Genomic DNA, 25,189 nt, shown 5'->3' with positions numbered 1-25,189 from the left:
TTGAATCATGGTTATCCTGTTGGTGTTTTACATTGCAAGGCATCCAGACCTTTCGTATGATCCTATATGAGCCCCCTACATGTTATTATCGCCATATAGGCCAGGGCACCTTTCTGTGTCGCTTTTTTTCTCTTTTTCACGCGCGGCCGTTGTTTCGACGAGCGGCCGCGTGCGCGACGACTGCTCGCGTGCAGACCTCGTGAGTTGCTCCGCCCATTGGCTCCGCCCTAGGATGTTGGTGGAGAGGGTGTCACTGTCCGCCAGCGGTTTAAAGGCAATCGGCGGCTCTAGAAACTCGGTAGAATCAAAAACGACATTAAGTCGCAAAGTGAAGTGCTATTTCTACATAGAAGCGAAAACCTAATAGTATAGACAAATCGTCTAGAGTCTGAAGAACATCGACTGCTGAAAGACACAGACCTAGAGTCTAGTTGGAAAAACTGTTAAGTCTCTACGCTTACGTACAGACGTTGGATTGTTATGATGGATCTGCAGTCGAGCTTAATGCTAAGCCCTACCTCGGAGCAGGAGTTCTCGTGGGGAGGCGTCGACTCCCAAGCAGCTCATGGGTAAGTGTGCTCCTTCATTTATGAGTGTTTGCGCGTATCTAGCGAAGAATTAGGCTAGAAGAGGTCTGAAAAGTTTTATCATAATACTGGTAGCTACGAGTTCAAGCCCGCGGTGTTCACCTGGCTGATCAATGCAAATTATAGCAGTTTGGGAGAATTTAATCATTTCATGATTATTGCTCGCTTCCCGTAGCACAATGGGTATCGCCATGCAGGACTCACTCATGAAAAAATCTTGTACACCATTTCGTGCTGACTCTGGCACGATTTGGTCATCAAAATCGTGAGCTGGCTTTTACTCAAGAAGTTAACTGTCAGCTGTTGTCTGAATCATGCGCGAGTTGGTCGAGCAAATACCATCAGCAAATATGACTTTCCTTTTAATCATATTTGGTAAAGACATACGCAGAGCAACAGGATTTGCTCAACGTCATATTTAGCGAACTAGGCCGTAAAGTCGTGAGGCCGAGCTAATTTGTACTATCACCATTTGATTTTCCGCCAATGATTTTTTTCAATTTTCTTATATGCGTGTTTGTTTAACGCGGTCGCGTATGCGGTCCGTGGTTCTGACCCACGGTAGGTTCCTCCCGTGATCTCCTTCTGGACACCCACTTCATTATTTGCTTCTTTAGGACAGTCAATAGCAATTAAAGCTCAGATTCCCTCACAGTAACAAACGCCAATACTCCAATCACGTAATGTAGTTAGTTCTGATGAAGTTTTTCATATGTCATACATACCAAATTTACATGTACGTTCGGCTTCTTATTAACCTGCCTTAGACGATTCTGCCCGACTCCGTCATCGGACGAGTCCCAGTCATCGTTCCTAGAGACTATCGAGGGCGTCAAGAACGATAAGAAGAAAACGTCGACGTATAAACACGTACCTCATCGCGAAAAACCACCTCACCTCGTTGCTCGACGAAACGCCCGCGAACGGCGCAGGGTGCAGGCCGTCAACGGTCAGTTCGCCAAGCTGCGCAAATGCGTCCCGATCGAGAATCGCTCGAAGCGTCTGTCCAAAGTGAAGACACTGCAGAAGGCCATCGAGTATATTGCTGCTCTACAACGACTTCTAGAACAAGACGATGCCGCGTCTACGGACAAAATGAACAACAACGACATCATTAATAGGAATAGTGGCACACATAGTCAGAGCAACAACGTCATTGAGATGGGCAATCTGACAATCCACAACAGCCACGGTATCTCGGCGTCTCCTAACGTGAATGCTAATACTTCGACGAACACGAGCTTTGAACAAATTGGTGAAGTAAGTTCGACAAATACGTTATCAAGCTTTAAACAGGAATCATCATCGTCGATGATTCTTAGTAATCTGACAACGTCAGAGATCTCTGGCCCCGGATCCTGGTGTCCGACCCCAACTGCTCTCGATCAGTATCCGACATCCGGTATTGTTAGCCAACAGGATTATCCCTACGTTCAGTTCCAGTACCAAAGTATGTCGATGCCCGGGGCATTTCAATCAGACCTACAATATCAGTGTAGCCCGCTGGGTGCGTACGCCAGCTATCCGACAACATCGGCAAGACTGTCTCCCCACTCATGTTAAATTATTATTCCCTGTTTTGTAAATAACGACTTACAAGTATATAATACATTTTTGGCGTCTTTGTGCCTTCCTTACCACCCCTTTATTTGTACATACTGCTCTACCAAAATCGCTTTATATATAGCGATTTTGTTGGTGTCATTTCCATCAGGGAAACGTAATTGTAAAGAAAAAAAATACCTCAAAGTGCATTCGTTGGTGACTAGGGGTTATACCTGTTTGTAAATAACTGTGATTAAAGATTTGCCCCTAGCGAATAAAAGCCCCACCAAAAATCTAGAGAGTGGACTAAATAGCAGAGTGTGAATTAGGCCAAACAGCGTTGTCATTTGACACAGATAGCGCAGCAAAAAGTCATATATTCGTGTGTAAAAAGGAACGAAATAAAAACATGTTGTTATTTATTATTGAGTGATGTTAGATGTATTTCTTTATTGTGTATCGCCATTGTTGTAGCTTTTAGATAACAGAGCTGAACTAAAACTAGTCCTATTAGTTAGGTAACAATTAAAACCAATCTAAGAAAGGACAACGGGTAAGTTTAGAAGCGTCATGATTAATGATACATACTACTCCGCCCATTAGGGTTATTTGCCCCCAGTTCATGTCAAGCCACCGTGGGTATACCACTGGTAAAAATACGTGAATAGTGAATCAGTAATTAGCTTTGGTCCTATTCTATCCATAGTGAAACCATAACTTACGAACGGGTTTGCATAACCCGTATATATGGGGGTGTGTATAAATGTTCATTGACGAAGGCTGCTTTTTACTGCTTAATTTAGAAGAAGAACGTGCAGGGTTGGTTGTTGGGCGCAAGCGCGCACCCTGGATTTCTCAGAGGAACAAACGACCAAGTAATAGTTAGAATTAGCCTAAGCATGGAAAAATCAAAGCTGATGGTGCGAACACGTTCGATAGGTGCTTCTCTATTTACTGCTTTTCCGGCGATTTACTTTTAAGGGGTACTGGAAAAAGTAAATCGAGTGAGGTTTTGTTCTTTTGAATAGGCAAACCTTCATGAATGTCCCGAAAAGGCTGCTATATAAGGCGAAAAAGAGAAGCTCTGGCTGCCTGTTCCTATCGGTGTTTGTCTATATTACATTATTGAGGGTATGTTTAATAATATCAGAGTTGTAGTTGTATCTATTGTAGTAGAATTAGAAACACACGTTATGCAGTGGTAACGCATCCTATAGCTACCTCATCGATAACGAGAAAAAAAGTCACTGTGAGTGGATCTGTTCGCCATTATGGAACATCAACGAATACTGCTAAAATCCCTACCCGAAAGCTCGGATGCAGAAGTCTTTCGGAGTGAAGTGGCTAACGAACTTTTCCACCTCCAAAGGATGCTGCCATCTTTGCTGAAAAAGGTCGCTGTCTGTCCATGTAGCACAAAGCAGGTGAAAACAAAAAAGAGAGTGAATTTACCGGCCTAGGTGGATATGCACGGTCAGACAAGAGGACTATGTTATCCGAAGTATGTATGTATATATATATTACAGACACAAGTAAATACATAGTCAGAAGGTTTAAAGCCGTTGAAGGTGGCGGCGGCGGCGACGGCTTTACTGCGGTTCATTATAGCTTATAACGGCTACGAGCTTGGCCCACCAGCACTTTGTCCGCAGGTATGGATTTCGTACGATGTATTTCGAAGTCATGCACAGAGTCAGAATGGTTGTCGCATGGATAGAGTTGATGATCTGCGCCGCGATCACAGTATAACTCCCATTGGCTAATTCTAACAGAAGAACGAAAAGAGCTGCCTGATGGAGGTACTTGCAACAGAGCTTTTAATAGCAGATGCAGATCCGAGGCGCGTGCAAGTCACGCTACAGAGATCACGGGATGGCTTGGTCGCTTAGCTCTTATTAGGGAGGCGATAGTTGTAGGGGAATGGCGTGGTGAATGACCGTTTGATTGTACAGTCGCGCAATCGGTGACGATCTGAAACCTGTCGTTAGATAGCCCTGTCCTTTAAATGATAAGTCGGTTGTTAGTTGCTTTTACAGTGTTTCTTCTTCCAGGACTATCGAGGCTACGCGTGTCAAGCCCTCACGCCGGACACAGCCACCGATAAGGAAAAATTGAAAAATCTTTATTCTATAGACGACAAAGCCATCCAGAAATCTACTTTATCATCGATTCAGCCTTGTCATTTTTTCAATGCGGACGATTAGAGAGTCTTACATAGTGTAGAATAGTTGTAACATCCCTAGCAAAAATTTGCTTCTGTCTACCGAAGCAAGCTAGAATATAGCTGTGGGGATTTCTTGTTTAACCGAATACCCTTTATGAAAAAGAACACGCTGTGACGGGCAGGTGAAGAAACCGGCTGGTTTCGTGTGGACCGTTGAAGATCGGTAGCACTTTCTGTGCTAACTTGTGAACACTGACCTTGTTGCTTCGATTGACAGTGTAACAACAAACATTTATAACGGTACTCGAATGAATGGATGGATGAATTTTCTCGCAGTTTTTAATCATTTAACTGAGAATATTTAGACACTTTTTTTTTATAGACTCAATTTCACTTTCACTTAATGAAAAATTCAAATATCGGATACACACACATATATCCAGCACGCAAAACAACAACGATTCGACCTAAAAGGATGATGAGGTTTCTGATAACTTGACATCATTATCAATTAGAAGGACTCGTAGTATTATTATGGAACTTTCACAAGCCTTTGCTCTCCACAAAGGCATTATGCCGTAGGCTAACCTGAATATTCGATAAAAACGCCGGAAAAGGTACGTAAATCTGTTCGATACTTGCCTCGCACAGCGAAACTTCAAACAAACTGATAAGTTATGAACACTCGTTAACTTTGAAATTACAACGTTAAGCTTAAGAGGAAGTTACCTCTAATTACTTTGTAGCCAGACTGAATCCTTCGTGTATCTGTAGCACGGACACTTGATCTTGACGTCCTATCGCACGAGTAGAAAAGGTTTCAACTGGTAAGAACGTTTTGCCAGTTTTTTATTAGCACGCTTATACAACGCGCGCGTCGCTCACCGTAGCAGCGATCCACCCGTGGCAAGCACTTGGTCGAGCATCATTAATTCAACAACTACCCGAAAAAGTCGAAAGTGAAATCATTCGAACAGAGCGTCTCCGACATTAAATTCGCAGACCACGCGAGTTCACCTCGCTGGGGTAGTGGAACACGGCTAAACCCCCCTGCTACTCAGATCGAATTTTCAAAATTGATTGACAGATCTTCAGTCTCGCCCCGCAGGAGGTCTGTGTGGCAGGAAAGGGCCTCCAGACGATCAGCGCCGACGGGTCAGTTCAATCGTCTCTCGGGGATTTAGTGGCGACAGTCCCATGATATCAACGGACCTGTGCCGCAGGCCCCAGCGGAAGCTGTGTAGAACGGAGGCACTAGGAGTCATTATTTAGAAAAAGAGTCAACAACAGTATCAGGAATAAGAGTCCCCCCCGCCTAAAAAAAAAAACAGGGAATTAAAAAAGATTCAATTGGATTTGGAGAGATTAGATGTACGTTTGAGACTGTTGTAGATAAGGAAGGTGAGACTCTTAGGCGACAAATTCGAAAATAATATATAGAATATTTTCGAAATTAGCCACAACTTTCAGAATCGTCGCTATAATCACAGTCGAACAAGGAAAAATCCTACTTCTGCTAATCCTTCGAGACTATATAAGAGCCAATCAAATTATAATTTAATGTCATAATAAAATTTGTCTATAACTCAAACCAGGCCACTAAGTTGTTGGTGACACCACGCGGCTGGCTCATGTTTTATCATCGACGGACGCATCGAACGAGTCGCGTCAAAGTGCGGAACAATTATCGGTGAAACAACGCTCACAAGTAAGCGCTACTGCGACTCTGGTCTTAAGGCCCAACGGGCCAAGCAGACAGACGCGTCGAGTGTTCCAATATGCGGGCGTAACGCAGACCGAACGTAACCAATACGGCAATAGTTCATAGACAAAGTTCGAAGTTCTTTCTTTTGCCGGCAATCCGAATCTCCAATCCTACCAATAGCGGTCGCAAATTCACTACTTCTCTATGCATATGGCGACGGCTGAAATTTTAGCCGTTCTCAATACCCGCACCAGTACTCGAAATATAATAATGTCGGCAAATTGATCTGACGCCTTCCCGCGGAATGGCGCCGGAGAATCTTTCAAAAGTCAGCAGGCATCATCGCCTAAGAGCTGAAGGCACGCGTAGACCGTTCAGACAGAGGTCGGCAATGATATAATCCACATACATTTCTGTCCAAATGTTTGATAAAACGTACGTGTGCACGTGCGTCGGCCTATCTTCATTTGCTGTGAAAAAGCAGAAGCAGCTAATCAAGAGGAAAGTAAATTTGACCCAAGGAAAAGTATTGTCAAATAAAAGAAAAAGGTTCAACAAGACCTTAGGGCCGGCCACGTAAAGACTCGAGTACGATAATAAATGTTTTGCAAATTCATGACACTTCGAGCTGTCACTTTGTCCTGCGAATTATATTGCCCCTTTGCAAGATAACCGTTTGTAAACAATTTCATGGCAAGTCATCAGTAATCGCTAACGAATGAATCATGTGAGACCTGCACTGGCAACCATGACTTGACCGAGGTGGCTGAGCTTTTGAACTTCATTGACATAGTGAATTGGGCAAATAAACAGAATTAACGCATGCTGGGCTAACGGCTAGCTGATCCTGCGACGCTTGCTTTACGTCATTATAACCTTATATATGAAGCACCCAAGTAGCTTTCTGTGCCATGGTCAAAAGTGACTTCACGATAGACTTCATTAATAACGATACGCGTTAGGCTTCAACGAATCGAGAGATCGCTTCATACAAACGAAGCGCGGAGTGAAAAGGAAGATCCTCCCACCCAATAATAGCTAAATCATCCACACATCGCAGAGAAGTTTTAGTCGCTGCGGTACTGTGGTAGGGAACCCCGTACACGATCCGACATCCCGACCCAGTTCAATCTGATGGGGAGTACATTTCCACAAAACCAAGTCATATGAAGGGTAACAGCAAGAAAACATAATAGCAACAGCATAGCCAGGTTTAGCAAAAGGCAATGAGCGTGTCACCTAATTGGGGCCTCCCGTTTGAACCCAGCAGTCCTGCCCAATTTCGTCTTCGATGTTCGAGCGTGCGGTTGTGTTTTCGAAGTGCGTGAAAATTAATTTTAACAGTTCTTTTTTGCTTCATTTTGACATATGTTGTTGTCTGTAATTAGATTGGAAGGTGATTTTTTTGGCCTAGGTTAAAATTTAAAATGGGGCGGGAATGGAGTGGGTTCGATCGATTCTTTCAAGCAGTATGGCTAAGCAGATATTTAATGATTATTAAAAGACCATTATATTCTTACAGAATGGATAATAGTGCTCAATCGACGATTGGTTGAAATCGTTACCTTATAAGTTATTGACTTTTTGTCAAACAGATCCCTGGTAAGCATAAATTTGGCAACCAAACTGGCTAATTCCACATATAGTAAGTTAGATTTAAATAAGTTCAATTTAATACGTTAGAAACACTACTGTTGCTTACCCATATACTTGAAAGGTAACACCCATCAGTTTCGTGACGCCATCGATGTAGTGGCTACGCGCTTATATGCGCCCAATTGTTCTATTGCTTCCTTCCGTGTAATAACAACCTGCCCAAGTGTTTCTACCGCAAACAGTAAACTTCCGGGCTTTCTCGTGACGGTTACTGAATATCGGAGATGATACTTTCAGCATAACAAGTAACTTGGCTGTTTTGTGCCTACGGCGTTCGGTCGGACAAAACGACCCACAGAAAATGGCGTGGAGGTTCAGCTTTATTCGCATCTCGACAAGTTCGATGAGTCCTATGATCGAGTTTACTGGTTCGCCCCCTGGCTTACTTAGCCCACCTCCTCTTCATGAATAAAGCGTCATATTTGACGATGGAGGCATTTTGTTTAGCTACCAATGTAGACCACTAATGATACGGTCTCTTGTACAAGCCGCGCGACCAGCATCTCTTGCATCCCGGACATTATTATTCAGCTCTGTCACAGGTTGGGTGACGAACTAGGTGTATACAAACCTAATTGTGAGACGGAACCAAAGTAGTTCATCGTAGTAATCTAGGTAGACGGATCTTTGTTGCGAACTGCTGGCACCCGGTTGTCAACTACCAGCTACTGTTTCTGATTAGTCTCCGTCGTGGAGACAAACCGAATAGGTCGGTGGTCTTTGAGTCTGCCCGGAATTGATCGAAAACAAAGACCATTTCGGATGTGGACAAGCGTGCGGGTTAAAAAGATGACGGAAAGGTAATGCTTCGTGCGTAGAAGCTCTTATGTTCGCGACCAATACCATAATGCAGTAAACGTGATTCAGTTAGGAATGGCCAGTTTTTAAGTTGAATTACGAAGTTATCACAATAGATAAAGTGTACTTTTTTCAAAGTTTGACATAGTCAAGATGGGAGGATGTAGCATGGGGTTAGGGCGTTGGGTAAATACCTTAAAAGATCAACATTCGGTGCAAAAAAAAAAATGACTCTCCCATATCCGATCTAATCCTTGTAGTTGAACTATCATGGCTTGATTTGACCATATGTAGCAGAGCTAGGTACAGAATATGGGTGAAAATGCGACATCCAATTACTTGGCGGGCAAGATTAAATCTACAGAGGTAATTGATCCATAGTACATACTTTGTAATAGTATAGACTTGAATGTATATCGATGCTGGGGGCGGCACCCAGTGCCCATCTTAATCTTAAGTTCGAGACCTTTGACCTTAGGACGCTTCGACTTGTTTGGACGACTTCATCAGCACGCTGTCTTTGACATCAACAGGGCCGGATAGCTTTGGCTTGATTATGCACGACAGTAGCTAAGACGGGTTGTGCTCATGCTGACGCTGTTCTATCACACACATCTAAGGCGAAACTTCAGATTATAATTTATCTTTGTTTTAGTGGTTAGTTTATTATTTACATAGGCCGCCAGCGTTTTCTAGCCACGAAAATCGAGCTGGCTTATGCTAGGCCGCTTGTGCTCACAGAGCAGGCAATTTACTCTATACGACGGGTCCCTTCGCACGCGATCGGAGTTCGGCACCGTTCGAGTATCTCTTAACGGCCTAAACTGCCTTGTCGAGGAATTTTAGATTCGCTTTTAAACGAAACGGCTTATATTGATCATGATGTCCTAAACAACTGCTAAAACAATTCGGTCTGCTAGTCCTAACTGTGAATAGCTAGGACAGCTGGACTCATCACTTGCAATGACTATAACAAAGAAAAAAAAAGAAATGATCTGAACAGAGAACGCTGCACGCCAATAGCATCAGTACTTGTTCCAGCGAAGTATAAATACGTTTTTATAAATTATCAAACAGGAAATTCTATTTAGTGCGCTAGCCTACCCCAGAATTCGTTATCAATAAATAGACTGTATAGTGCCTATTCGTAGGTTTGATTATGAAAGCAGCATTGAAACGCAATACGTGGTTTTTGAACTTGATGTGCCTAGCTTTAGCCTTGTCGATAGGACAAATTCGCTCCCCATAGTGCTTCCTGTTTGAGCTCGTATTCGAAAAGGAGGCCTCTGAATCCACGATTCTGGCGCTACGCTAAGCCGAGGTCTATCGTGAATAGAGCACCACAAAACACCACATCTATAGGACCAGCCCTCTGCTTTTGCTAAGGACAACGATGCTGAGGTCGAGCCTTACGCTTGCACCTAAACCATCTAAGCTGAGATTATTAGACAAATCAATGGCAATGATCGAACGATCCTCCCGTGGAGCAAATACAAGGAGTGAGTTAATTTTAGATGTGCTTTTTGTTTCATCGAATGAGTCCCATTAGAGGTCCCATTAGAGAATAATAACAATAATAATGTAATTTGGACATGTAATTAACCTCGATGCTTTTTACTTATTGCTGATCCCATTACAGGTTTGCAAATTGCTTTTATCGGTATCACTCATCGGTTTATAGTTAGCAGACGATAATGTATGAGTGGCATAATCGACAACGCTTCGTTCCATCGATGGATCAAGTCGCATGTCATGAATTTGCTTTGTTGACACTTATAGATGCTTCTGTCAGTGAGCTTTACGCCTGAAACTGACGTCAGACGTCAAAGACCTTCCGGCTCCCGACACGAGTCGAACCCTAGCTTCATACTTAGTCGTATTTAGATCACTTCATGTGTCCCTCACATTAGAGGGCGAGTACGCTGTTTCGTGCCGCATCGGTCGCCATTACACCTGCTACCCATATTTTACTCCTATAGCAACAGCCAAAAATCATCGAGTTGGCCTCAGAGCAAACAAAGAATCCGTGTAATGCTATAGCAACGGTATTTCTCTACGTATCGTCGGTCATCGTTGATCGGGCAATTGGCGGCTCCCACGCGCTCAACCGTTCATTCTGCTATTTGTTGTACGCTTCAGTTTATAGCACCCCAGCTAAGCACTTTGCTGGCTTTCACTCGGCGCTCGCCCTTCTGCCTGAATAGAAACAACGACAGATACAGGCGAGCCTCATCAGCAGTAGTGGCGGCATCATTCATGCGTGGCGTAGCCGCCGTCATGATTCGAAGTTCAGAACATCTTCTTCTGTTTTGATACCTATTGTTCAAAACGTTGAGTAGGCACCCAACAGCTTTATTGAAGATTGAGAGTTAGTTCGAAGACTTCGTCAAAAGCTGCTAGCATAGAATTTCGGAAATAGCGTCAAGGCATGGGAATATAGACATGATAGAGGTGAGCCTAGAAGCGAGCATATCTATGTTGAGGTATTCGTTTGACATTGGTCCCGAACTTAGGGGATTTCTCAGGGTTGCATAGAGTAGCAAAGGTCAGTAAAGACAGCGGTTGGTAGTGACCGGTGATGACGTTGTCGACCTTGTCTACGTCATATAATGGAGTAGGATTGAGCGAAGCTGATTAATCTCAGAACCCCTTTGGGGTGTTTTACTAAATGAAAGTGGTTGTATACGCGACCATGTTACTGAGGCGCCATCCCCCGACTAAAAGGATGTCCGATCTGCTTCCGGTTCCATTCTTTAGCTACCGTTTGATCATCGTTCTATAGCTGCGTGGTTCAGGTATGAAACTGTAGTTTCATCGCAAACTTCGACTGTGATGCCAACTTTAGCTCTGACGTCCCTGTTTGAAGCGCTAGTTAGGAACAAGTTCGTCAGTTTACGGCTGGATTCCGAGGTGACATCATCGTCTCTATTTCTGAAACTGCGCAGGTTCGTGATACAGGCCAATAGAGGACAACAAAAAGACCTGGTATTAGGCTGTTGGATCGATGATATCGCAAGCATCTATCTATATCAGCGTGCATGTATCAGCCGAGGGGGCCTGTACACAGACTGACGGACCGAATCAAATCTAGCTGGCCGTAACTATTTATTACAAACGATGCCACTTGTGTGATAGGTGGCTGAATTGCGACTAGTCTTATCACTGTTTTGTTTGCGATCAAAATTGGGCTCAGCCAAACAAACATGGAACCTATTAGAGCGGCCGTAGCAGACAAGTTACCGGACGTTAACTTGGAACGCCCTGATGAACTTCAAAGCCAGCATGCCGAGTTAGTGTTATTGTTAACGTATCGAAAAACGGTAGTCGAATAGAAATGCAACCTTGCTTAACACGCTGGTAGTATTCTGTTATCTAACGGTTTTTTAACGGTGATTATTGAATCTGCTTCAACGAGATGTTTAATATGGTCTCAGTGGTGAAAAACAATCAATTCAATTAAAAGAAAACGACCGCTCCTTTTTACAGCTCAATCAAATTACATACGACTCTTCAACTTTCCTTAAAAATAATTTGATAAAACAAATAATATTGAGAAATGCACCGACTCACGGCTGTATGATCTGTTTCGGTACGATTATGACCTTGTTGGCTAGCATAATAAACAATAGTCATATTCGACTAGGTAAATACTCTGTTCAGCTTTATTACTGAGTTTGTAGTTCAACGAGAGGAGTTCGCTAACTCTATACTGAGGCAGTGTCAGAAGCTCTAATCGTCGGACAAAATAGAATACAAGTCGTCCGTCTTCACAGGACTCTTTATTGATACCTCCGATGGTGATAGCCTCCACAAAAATGGTCCTGCGAAAGATGCTGATGATCTGAGATCTAGGACTGGTCCAGCATCTAGGTTCATTTAACAGCATTTCTCATTTTCTCAAAAGGAGATTCAGTAACGAAGAGTTACCACAGTTTGTTGCTAATCGCTTGGCTATCTTCAGTGCTCCGTATCATTTAATAAGGATTTAGTTACTCATTCTGAAGCACTTAAAGTCAAAAAGGTGAAGTAGAGAGGCTACAGGCTAGAGCTCCGCGCAGTTATGAGGTCACGATTTCCCCAAAACGCCGCATCCTAGTTTCGATACGACATCTGAATGATGCAATAGTAGAGACTGCCGAGATTTAAAGATACATTCTCACGGGAACTGCGTGCACAAACCTAGCTTTCTCCTTTTTCAGCGATCTGATTCAAGGCACGTAAACCTTTTAGGAGGTCGCGTAGCACCAAATTGCCAGTCATCATTGGTGTTGTCAATTTATGCACGATTTTAATGACGATGATGATAATCGTCTATTATGGTACGTACAGCCAGTATCTGCGAAGCTAGTATAGCTTCAGAGCCCAAACAGCTTCTTCCGTTCAACTGAGCCAGTGACATGAATACAGAACTAAAGAACTCTATACGAGTATGATTTCTTACTTGCTTTCAGTAAAGCTTGCGCTATCACAGGGGCTTTATTAAATCTGGTGGAAAATATTATAAAAATTGAGTTAATTATCGGCACGAAAAATTAAAAACGACTGAAGGTCACATTTTCAGATATTTGATTTTTTCAGAAGAGCTACATGCATAAATGACAAGAAGATTAAGTGCCCCCAATAATAGCCCAAACTGTCCGATCCCCATCTTCGGAAATTCAACATTTACTTGACATTATACGCATACTAAAAGGCTACAGGAAGCCATTCGTGGCCGGATGACATAACAACTGTTATATATTTGCTGGATATAAATAGAGCGAACGCGACCTCGGTGGCGGGCACCGTACCTCTGTGGAATAAGCACACCTCATAAAATTCTTGCTGATCTACCCATAACGAGAAGTATTTCAAACCGTTCCTACCTCACAATTGTAATCTTTGAATAGCAAGTAAATAAACGAACGAATTTATTAATAAAAAATAAAGAGCACCGATTCAACGGACGAAACGCGTCACACGGCCTGTACCTGAACCGTTCAGCTATAGCGTACATCAACGTACGTGCACGTAACCAACTGAACGTGTCTGCACGGGTCGTCGCGTGTTGTGTTTATGTATTGCGTCAACTGCTATTCTAGCGCTGTATGTATTGAAAGTAAAACGCACACCAGGTGATTACCGGTTCATCGTACTACTACTACTTTCGACAGCGATAGATCTATTTGGTTTTCGTTATTTGCGTTAATTTTTATATTCGTTTTGCCTCCGGTTTTATTCGAGTCGCTTAATCCGACGTCCATTTAACCTCACTCCATCCGACAGTGCCATTTAAAACCTCTATGACAGCATAGCAGGCATAGAATGGTACACACGAATGTCTGATCGCCTTTTTCCAGCATTGACGAGGTGCCAGATTCCACGCGTAGCGTATGCAGAGAATTGTCAGCCGAATATAAGGACAAATGTTCTCTCCATTTGCTCCGTACGTCCTTACAGCCAGAGTGGACCATACCTTAGGTTGCAAACTCCATTATCATGACTGACCAGATCTTCGCGCGTATAGGTCTGTTGCGGTAGTTCTTGTTCGACTCATCTGGTGGCGACTGACAGTTCTACCAGGATCGCGCCCTAGTCATGACTTCAAAGAACGTCACCAAATGGCATCGAGTGCGTGGCAACTCACAGCGTGACTATGGCGACGATAAGGATCCCCACGATTTGTTCAACAATTTGTAACAATCCATACGACCCCTTAGATAGAGATGGTATCCCATAGTCTGTTACTGTTTCAACGGACGTTCATGGAAGAATACGGGACTGCGGTTGTGCGTCACGAGCTGTTGAGTTAATGTTAAAAGAGATGCGCTACGATGGATATCTGCGATACAGAGTCCGTCAGTAACAAGTTTGTCGCTGGATCGTCGACAAGCGAAGATAGCCCGTGCCGGAATGAGTGAGCGATTTGTGGGTGAGAGTGCTTCACGATCCGTCTCTGCTTAGAGTGGGGTGCGAGATAGCGTCGAGGTGTCGAAGACAGATTGAGGCGATCGACGTCGGGCCAGGTTAAAGCTGCCCCCGAAGGTAGCGGCCATGCGACAGCGTAGTGAAACGCCGAGTCGATCTCATCGGAAGTGATCGACTTCGCAGCGACGGTGTCCAGCTTGATTAACAGGAAAAAAGGAAACTTCTCAGCTGTACCCGCTGCGCCGGAAAAGCAGAAATGACTGGCTACGGAGAACAGTAGCATTTCGAACAGTCACACGTCATGTTTTTTGTTTACTGTAGTTAACTGCTAAGTAATATTTGAAGCTATAGCTTTCTAAAGTGGAGACGGTTAAAACACAAAATACAGTTACAGAAAAATGGCCTGAATCCAAGCGTTAAAATTGGAAGTTCGCTTTGCGTAATTATGACGCACAGCGTCCTGTTATTTCGATACATAAACCATTTACGGAATATGCGAGAAAAAAAACAAAATCTTTGCGCCAGATTTAATAACGTACAATGATTCTCACAAATAGCGTATGGCGTTTAACGTACTTTTGACGACCCGTAACGGAGTTTTCGACCGTATACGAAGATATGTATGTATATCAACGCTAATAACTACGATAGCAGAGACGAATCGGAGGAACTAAGAAAACCACAGCAAGAAGAAATGTTTTGGCTTTTGCTTCTGCCAACAAGGGTTCTTTTCTATCAGCCAAGAAACGTGCCTACTTCCACTTTTGCTGGGTCAACTCCAATAAAAGGCAGTTGATTCTTCTCACTGAATGTCATATGAAGTAATTACAAATCCATAACCGAAATCCATTTCTTCGATAATAAGGTATATTGTTTATAGAAAAAGTATCAACCCTCGTTGACTCACAAGGTAATGGCCTTTCAACGTGTGCAAGACTTGCTTGCTTTACGCTCAGACAACTCAGTCCTATGATGATACTAATAGTATGTATGTAATAGTGACGTAGCACCTCGACGTAAATCCTTACCGGAGCTGTTTGACATACGGTTTAATAAAATATGATGAATATGAACATTGTGTCTTCGGTATTATTAGGAATTATAGAGATCGATGTGTATGTATTTATTAGTGGCGTTCTGCTGCTCCTTATTCACTCCTGACTCCTAACCCACAATTGTCCAAAGTACTAACGCTTAGTCTCTATAATAAATATCAGCCTCCGCAAGCCGACTAGCAGCGTCGTCCGTTCGGTCATAACCGCTAGAAGATACGGTGACGAGGTTCAAGAGGCAGCTGGTCCTAGACCGTCTCCCGCGAGCCGCTTCGCCTACTTCACAGTTATCGTTCTAGTACAGTTTTACTCTGACAACAGTACAAGATGAACACAAAGCACCAAGACGATGTCTGAGTGCCACCTGAGGTGATGCTAGACGCCGCCGCTGACGCCGAATTTGCTGTCACCGCCATCGGACACACAGCGTTTCCCAGTCCATTGAAGTCGTACTCACCGGTGAACTTCAGCAAGCCTCTTTCTGTCATTGTACGACCATTCATGATACGCTCCGTTCATACTATCTATTTTTAGGCTGTTTTAAGGAGGTTTCCTTTACGCACAATATGAAAAGTCGGTGTCGCAACGTTCGAGGACACCTTCGCGCTTGATATGAGCAAACGGTGACGCTGTAGCCTAGTGAACTTATGTGCTGTAAGCCGGGCTTGCCGCTATTGTTGCTGCTATTCACGTTGAAGATAGCAGCAGTAGTAGTAATAGAGATTCGTGTGATCGACTTCACGGCACGATGCCCCAGTCGCGGTTAGGACCCGCGACGGAAGTCGGTCGTTCCAGTGGCTGACTACACCAGGCTTAAATACGACGAGCGTCATCCTCGAGCTGAACGGGCTGGGTCGACTGAGCGTAAGACGTCCGCTGTGTTGCGTATTACAGTTACGGCTTCGTTGAAAAAAGTATTCCAGGCTGGCGGGTGGTAGATTTTTATTGTGCGAGCTTGAGCCTCATCAGGTGTGCGCAAAGATGCGACACTAGATACTTCTCGGAAGGGTCGTCTTAGGGGGGGCGATAGCCTGAGTCATAATTTGGTTGACGGTTTGGACACCGTTTCAAAGCTGATTACAGCTGGACGCGAGTAGAAGTCGCGAGCTCATCGTCTTCAATTCGTTACAACCGCTTGAACACTACGGGGCAGATTTACAGCTGGCCGGATGCTCTTCAGAAATTATAAACTTCCGGCAGCATTCTACAAATAGTATTATACATATTGTACGCAGTTGAAGAACGCATACCATATACATATATATATATATATATATATAGCACAAATTGTAACGGAGTTAAAATACGCATTGTAGGGCTTCCTTTTAATTGTTAGCTCTATACTTCTTATCATGTGATTGCCCAGTGTATGTGCTATATCGATGAATGTTTACCATACGACCAGCTTCAAGGTAGCACTTTCCTGCCGTCCTTTCAGGTAAGATATTTTACGACTAAATTTCCCTTTAAATATAATGTAATATTTCAGCGCTAGTTCAAGTTAACTACACTATAATTACGCTACATAGATATAGTTAATCCTGCTCGAAAGCTACAATTAAGTACGTAATAAGTACATCAACGGAAGTGGAATTGGGTATTTTACCTGCTTCGAAGAGCATTTCATGCCAAACTTACCTTCTTCGTACGGTGGGCGACCCGATGCAAATCAAATCTCCCACGAAGTGTTCTCCCGCTAACAAAGTTTACAGGATTACACCATGGAAAATGACCCAGCGACAAACATTGTGTCTTCGTAGCATTTAGAGTTGTCTAAATAGCCAAATAGCCCGCTTGCGCTAAAGGCCAACAATCATGTCATTAGAAATTACCAAAGCTATACAGGCGAATACGAAAATAGGTTAAGGTTAGCTTTCGTTACTACCTTGTCCAAATCCTACAAACGTTATATTATTAGAATGGTCTTCATAGACGATCATTCCTTTCCAAGCTTCGAAGACGTTACAGATCTTCATCATCGTCGTTCGCCTCCAAGTCTAATGTGATCAATGCGTAGGATACGTTGTTGTATGCGGGTGTGAAGAACAGCGGACGAGTTCACTGCGAAAAACTGCTGTGATTTCTTAGCGGGTCAGGTGCGGTCAGAGACGCCAGTTAAATATAATAACACGCTTCTCGAGGCTCTTGTGTTGCTCTGCAAATGCCCATTGGGCTCTGTTTTACAGGGATCTTTAGTGTTGTATCTCCCCCGCCCCAACGGTCCAGTTTGGCGGGTATAGTCTATCTACCGTTTTGGCTATCACCGCCCCAACAACAGCATCTAATTACAGGAAGACGAACTATACGAAAATACGGCAGGAATCTGTGGCCAGCAAACGTGAAGTTGAAGATGCTACCGACCTAACAAAAGAACATTGCCGTTAACCATAGTCCGGATGCCGCCTTTCTATGGAGTCGTCGTCGTCATGTCCAACTACAAAGAGGGCCGCAATCGCAGGCAGATCAAACGAGACCTAAGTGGGCCAAAGAGCCCCCAGGGGACAACTTCCTACTTGTATATGAAGCGGGTACCTCATGAATGGACTATGTTGTACTACATCACCCGTTGATACTCCAGGTCCTTAACTTCTACTACCGAAGCCGTTAGATGGCGGTGCACCGGCGCTGTCATTTTTTTTACTTTAACCCCAGATGCCAGCCCCGGGTGCATCAGCTAGGAGTGCATCGGATGAGGCTGTGTGAGCATTAAAATGAATCTTCTTTGCCGGGTACAAAACAGATCTATCCCACAACTGATGCGAAGTTGATTAACAAAACCGTAAAGTAAAATGTGTTTAACTTCATAACAGGTAAATGTAGAATACGGAATCCATACACCTATTCCCGTCGATTTGTTTTTGTTTCGTCATTAAGAATCAATCAAAATGTGTCGTTACCCTGTAAAAAAAAACCCTGTGTTTCTTCCTTAATCGTGTTCGCTTTATCGTAGAAGTTGATGCCGTTTACGGCCATTAGCAAATGAGAAGTCTGTTTGCGCGTAGTTGCAGTTGCCAAACGAATCGTCACTGAATATCGGCTAACCTTTCAGGTTATTTCTAGAAGGATAAGGGTGTTACCTATCCTTGAAGCCCAAATCAACATCTTGCCTCGTCAACACCGTCACTATAATATTCTTGTATTGCTAATACAAAATGTAAGGCCTTTATTCGAAGTATAATATTTTAGGGATCAAAATGCGCAATTTAAAATTTGGCCCACGATGTTATCAGCTTCGTCACCGTTGCCTCCGCCAACCAGCGTCACCATCAACGAAGTCACGGCTGTGAATGAACGTAAACCATACCACGGGCATTGGTCGTCCGGCTGTTTAGGTTATATTTAGACACTGGCCTTTTTTTCCTCGTCTCTTGATTCGCCTCCGCCTTCCTATAATACGTAACAGCTAGGCCTTGAATTACGGCTAAAATACTGATGTATCTTTGTAATTCGGGCAATACTTTAGCACCAGATACTTCGGGACACCTGCTCAAGACGGTAGCAGCAGCCTTCAGTGCACACACAATCAGTTGACTCGTGTGGACCGCGGAACTCGTAAGAAATAACGTGTCCCATGCGTATCCAACGACCGATGGTCATTGATGTCTCCATGTCGTCTACAGGAGAAGCGACTACGAGGACCCGCAGGGCCGGTCTTGGCGGTCCGCCTTCGCCTTAGCGCGACACCAAATTTTTCATTCTGTATCTACGCTACAGAAGATGTGCGGTAGCGTTAAGTCGTAACGTTGGATGATAAACAGATCCCCGCCTGCTCAAAAGCCACAACGGCCCTCGCTAATAGAACTGATCATCACGGTTGACTTTACATATATTCACGCACAAACACACAGACACACAGGTACAGCGAGCTTAACGTCAAGTGGGTGGTTAAAAGTAATCTCGTAGTATTTGTTGCCATTTCCAACGACGGGACGACAAGGACAAAGTACATTTTGGCCCATACCAGCTGCTGAATGAAGGAGTCGACTGAGCTATTTGGGAGGTTCCAGATACGATGCTCTAACAAAGCCTATGTAGGTAGTAAAGGTTCGGTTGACGCAAGGCCAGTGTTTATTGCATCAACATTTGTGGTTAAAGATACAAGAATTATTTAAAAAATCCATGGGGTTAAATTTTATCCGTGAATAGAAATAGGTAATGGTACCTCCTGATGGAGAGTACTAGACAACCATTTCAATAATGAGTTACTTGATGAAGCAGAAATCGAGCCTAAACCTATTCCCGAGATGGACCAAGCAAGATCATTGCCCGTCTCGCATCCGCTCTGATCGCATCAACATGACAGCAATATAATGCCACCCTTAAGTAATAAGGTAGTTTCACACATTATCTATTAAACGGTGCCATGTGTCAATTTCAGAAGTTAGTAAAGCTAGGATGTAACTTAAGCGAAAGACCCTCTAACCAAGAACTGGAATTGTTTTAGTTTCAAATTAATTGTACATAATGAACACTGGACTTAAACTGAGTCTACAAAAAGTTGGTCATTGCTATTTTACAACCACTCATGGATCGGGACCGATTTCGTAGTCCAGAGCCTGTATTGGCCTAATGGTTAGCGCGCGCACCCATTTTTGCTATAACAACTATGGTACTAGTACATAGTTATTGTATATATATGTTTGCTCTTCGCCACCGAGAATCATCAAATCGTCGTTCCATACAACTGGTTGCGATACAGATCATGATATTTAAGCTCATCATCACATCCCGACTGGTTTGTACGTCGCTGTGCTGCCGTCCATGTGGAGATCGTCTCCTCGATCAGACCCCCGTCCGCGTGTCACGAGGGGTTGCGATGTCACACTGAAAAAACGCCTGGCTCTGCCCAGAAGCGATAAGGGTCGGCGAAAGTCTCACCTGGATTTGCCGACGACGGCAACGATAACGACAGCAAGCTAGACTTCATCCAGTTGACGGCCAAATCTTGTAGAAAACCGTAGCCGAGCCGTGACGGGCGGGCGTCTGAATCGTTCATCTATATATAAACACATATGTAATGCGCGAACAACTTGAACTTGTGAGATTTTTTCTTCTTTTCTACGTGGTGCCATAGTGGTACATCTGAAGGGGGCGTGTTGCATGTCGCGTGAGGTTAGGACCTCACGAAGTTCGTAAGTACAAACCTCCTCACCTTCTACCAAGCTAGATTTGGCTTGACTTCTATCAGTGGCAGCACTGCCAGTGCAGAAGAACGATGACGACCCCACAGTAACCCGACAACGAACAAGCTTGTTACCCGGAGCCGCACAGGCCTTTAGCCAAAGCCGACAGGTTACGTTATGTTAGGCGAACGAAACTAGCATGAATGCACGCCAGCCGACGCTACTGATGAGGGCCGCCGATGGTAGAGTTGGCGCGAACCTTTTGCTAGTACTCGATTAAATAAGCAACAATCGTACTGTAAAACACTCTTCAACGAGTCTACACCTCCCCCGTGGGGCACGATACGTGACCGTATAAGAGGAAAAGCGTAGCGATAACATAAATCAAAATTGTTGCTTGAAGAAAAACTAGCCAAAACTTTTTTCTACGTAGGCGCTTGAGCGTATGTGTTTTACTACACGAGCTCGCTTCTCTTCGTACGCGAAGACAGGTGGGATGTAAGATGTTCTACGTGCACGGCGAATGCCTGCCAGACAGGCAGAGATGTATGTTCGACTTAGTAAAATGAACGAAGACTGTGGTTCATGGACACGTTGCTGTTATACGTAACCTATAAAAGCCGTAACTTAGTTGTAAAACAGCCATGGTTCGAGCGCTGCCAATGCGGATGTCACCACACGAGAATGGTGGACGCCCCCGCCATTGAATGAGCACGTCGAACGAAACGGCAACAATTCAGGAATATGCTTTACAAAAATAAATGGAGCGTATCTGCGAGGTTTGACGCAGTGAAACCAGTTCTGTATATAGGTACCAGCGTAGGATAGCTCTTCAATTTATGCTGTACACATAAGCTTACTCAATAAACCCAGTATCGTTTGTTAATGAATGAACGCCTATTGCTGCTTGTAACCCAGGCTTGTGAGGTTAGAAAAGCATCGCTTCGTTGTATTGATCACTCTAATCGAGTGTTGTTAAAATTATATACTAATAATAATAATAATAAACCAGCGATTCTACCAACTATGCTAAACAAAATACTTCATAGAATGCTCGATTGTTATTGATAGTCTGATCACGAGAGCTCTTTTTTTATTAGAGACAATCAGACGCTATATACATGTTTTATTATTGGCTTTCTTACAGTGACAGTCTGTGCGAAACATTTGATGCTGGGACCTTCTGGCTAACCTACTTTTTCCAGTTTATGACCTGTTCTGTTGCCGGTGTCAACCATTATAGCGGTGAATACGACCGAATGTAGGAAAAGCCTGAATTTTCTCTTTCTTATGCTTTATTTTCGTCCATCAAGTCGTCACTGGCATTCCCAAAGCTACGCTATAAATGTTCCACCTAGACACAAAGTGATTTGCACGGGTACTCAAGCAGCAGTCGTCGTAACCGTCACGTTCTGGAGCCTTTCAAAACGCTTAGCAGAATGATAATGGAATCCTCAGTTGTAATGTTCGTACATAGACGTTGCTGAGTGACAGGGCTCAGAAAGACAACCCGATACGGACGATGCGTAACTATATCTATACATACGAATAGATTCCTAGCTTACGGCAGCTAACCCAGATTGGCTGACCCGAGCTCCGGGGTGCATTCATACGTTAGCATAAGATAAAGTTGCCGTTGCATGACAATGCCCCCAGACACCTTCTTAGCGGAGAACGAGATAACTGACATGATTCCATTGCCTATAGCATCCATCAAGGTACAGTCAACGAAATGATGTCAACCTCACCAATAAACGCTGTCGTTGCTTATACGTATATGGTAAGAAATCCCTGCGACTGTTCCTGACCGCTTTCACAGACGTCTGGCGCATTACATGCCACCTTGCTAGCAGGATCAAGTAGGTAGAATACGCTCGTACTATATATATATATAGACAATGTTCTACGACTGTTCGTACCGCTCTCAAAACGACGGTGCAAAAAGGCGAACCGGACCGCCAAGAAATAGTAACTCACGAATAAGTTCTGTCCAAGACAATAGCGGGGCCTTAGTTCGACCTATTCTACCCTGGTATGGTAACCACACTTTTGGCAACCTTCGTTCTTTGGTGATTTCTGTTAACGAAATCGATCCACGTTTTTTTCGAATAATGCGTTTTCGTGTATCTTAGAACCATTCGTTTCTATATATGATACATCTAATAATTCTAATTGATAGAACCCCGAAAATAAATGAGAAAACAATTTTGTCAGGGTATTGCATTAGAGTCCCGATTTTCACTAACTATGAATATTAACCTAAAAACAACGTGCGTGTCTCAAAGTTAAACGAGGTTCGTTCCATCCGGAGTTGGTGTTACTTCAGACACGCATCGTTAAGGATTAGCCGATGCCCTGTAATAGAAGGTATTAGCTAATAACGCATTTGCTCAGTCAGTATATGCTTAGCATGACGTGATAAAGATATTTTGCCTAGCCTCTCGCCCCCTAAGAATACGTTTCCCGTAACGACAGCGACGTAACGGACAATTCGTTCTAGCCACCTCAACAGTTCACCTATGGAAAAATCAGTTCGATTTGTCTTAGTCTATGATATAAAATTGATTCCGTCCTTTGGACGCCGAGGATAAATCATTGTTAAACTACCTGACGCAAACGAAGGTCACCATTCGAAGCTGAATGCAGCGTTTACCCTTTTGAATGTCGACATTCGTGACGGCAATCACGAACAGAATTATTAGCCAGGCCCCGATTATTCGTCGTAGGCCTCAACTACGATCCTTCCATTTTCGATTGAAGCCGCCCCACAGATCCGCTCTGTGCGAAGCTGCAGCACAAAGCTCTTTGTGCACATGCTGGTTTACTATCCTAACCAATGTAGGCAATAAAGGACCGTTGATATACTGGTATCTTTAATACTACGTAGTGTTCCGCCGTCGTCAATACACTAAAGTAGGTCGCCGTAGTCTGGTGTTATTTTTGTGATAGGACTCCAAAAGGGGAACGCGCTGTTTCTTCTGGGCAATGTTCAGCGATGATCTACATCTCAGTCAATCTGCGATTGATTTGCTGCGAGGTATGAGTCGCTGGCGCCGCTAGCCTGTTGCGATGCCAAGGCCAATGTGGGCCAGGCCCGGTTTTCCCCACTTCCCACATCCTTCCCATCAGAATTTAAATTCACTGTCCTAATATTTGAAGATGCTAAAACATGTGCGGATCGATTCATAGCAATGTTTCGCGCATGCCACACTTCTATGGAAGATTTACTGGGAGGTATCTACTGGGAAGGTCACAAAGATGAGGATGTCGTACATTGTCTCTTTGTTGTGAGGCAGATGTTATTGGCTGAAGTTGGGCTAATAATATGGAAAAATCAACTGTATACTAGAGGCTTGGAGAATGTCTTGATAGAGTGCATATTATAAAATAAAAAAAGGAGAAAACGGTGTGCAGTTACATTTTACTTAATTGCGAAGCTTTTTTTTTTAATATGATCATAATTTCAGGCAATAAATACTGCACATTTATTTTGAATTTTATTGATCAGTAATTTGGTTGTTCGATAAAAATTGTGCAGAACCACAATTAAATTTGATATTATCTAGCAGCGTTCGGTAATCATCCTCTTCTACCTGTTAAATATCATAGACACTTTTACGGCACACATTTTATTTCTAAATTGTTTGGCCCGATGTCCCGTATCCACAAAAATCTGCTACATCGTTCTGCCATTTTTTCTATCAATCGACTTCGCGAACTTCGATTGTCGCCAAGGCCAACTACGGTTTTGATTTTTCCCCAGTCCCATAAACTACCTCAATCCTATCGTTTTTAGTTGTGTGTAACATTTCCTATTCAGTGTACATCACATAGATGTTTTTTTTATCTAGTATTTTATTTCAGTCTACTTGAAAACATGCCTGCCCCACCTCTGAGAAGCGTCTACCACTTCACAGCTTTAGTATTGCCATCCAAAATTACTTACGGAACTCCATGTGTCAGGCCAGTGAGCCGTTATCTTATGCATTGCTTTCTGCAGCTTTGTACACATACATCTATACCGAATATTCGACAAAGTCGCACACGGATCACACAACCTAAATACGCTAACTACATTGACTATGATTTTCCTTACAAATAAATAAATAAATAAGTGTCTGTTGAAACTCTGTAGAGAAAAAAGCTTTATAGTGATACGATTTGTCGTTTGATTTGCCACTGCGCGGGTTACTTTCTGAACATCCGGTACAGGTTCGAGCGTAGCTTTGTTTCATGAGATAGCTGTTGTCGATGCTGTCCCCGTTGTCACCTCCTCCGCCTGAACCTTCCGCGCAGGTCGATGCTCGAGACTCCGCCCCGAAAGGATCAACTTGATGATCCCACTACAGCGGCAAAATCAGCGGCCGGTGGTCGGTCTTCAACCCAGACAGCTCTCGCACTGGCGACCCGGAGTATGAGAGAGCACTCACGAGCTGTGAACCTCTGCTGCTGCTGCCGCCGCCGCCGCCGCCGCCGCCGCCGCCGCCGCCGCCGCTTAGTGGAGGTAGCCAACTAAACCCAAGAGGTACAAGTTGACAGAAACAACTTCCCTAGTGCCTATCCGACCAACATCGTCATCGCCACCAACAGCGGACATGGGCTGAACCCTGAAACGACTTGGTAAGTCAACTACCACTACGAAGAGTGAAAAT

The 25,189-nt window shown here is 43.7% G+C and overlaps 1 protein-coding gene and 1 long non-coding RNA gene across 2 annotated transcripts in view; one reads left to right on the top strand and one right to left on the bottom strand.

Moving 5' to 3' along the window:
* LOC147756263 (uncharacterized) overlaps positions 1–25,189 on the bottom strand; it is a 72,932-nt gene that overhangs the window by 21,377 nt on the left and 26,366 nt on the right. The window lies entirely within an intron of this gene.
* LOC111249268 (uncharacterized) lies at positions 287–2,565 on the top strand. Its single transcript, XM_022802897.2, has 2 exons — positions 287–569; positions 1,355–2,565. Exons 1-2 carry the CDS (start codon positions 481–483, stop codon positions 2,148–2,150), a joined length of 885 nt encoding a protein of 294 aa, XP_022658632.1. The 5' UTR covers positions 287–480; the 3' UTR covers positions 2,151–2,565.

Source organism: Varroa destructor, unplaced genomic scaffold (assembly GCF_002443255.2).
Source record: "Varroa destructor unplaced genomic scaffold, Vdes_3.0 BEIS01000004.1, whole genome shotgun sequence".
In the NCBI taxonomy this organism is placed as follows: Eukaryota; Metazoa; Arthropoda; class Arachnida; order Mesostigmata; family Varroidae; genus Varroa; species Varroa destructor.
The sequence above is the reverse complement of the archived record's forward strand: the minus strand, read 5'-3'. Positions and strand labels throughout refer to the sequence as shown.

What these genes read in the sequence shown, in the direction of transcription:
- LOC111249268 (XM_022802897.2), top strand. Translation starts at nt 481, where the DNA reads ATGATGGATCTGCAGTCGAGCTTAATGCTAAGCCCTACCTCGGAGCAG. An exon ending in GACTCCCAAGCAGCTCATGG is followed by an intron (nt 570 to 1,354) that starts GTAAGTGTGCTC and finishes AACCTGCCTTAG; the next exon opens with ACGATTCTGCCCGACTCCGT.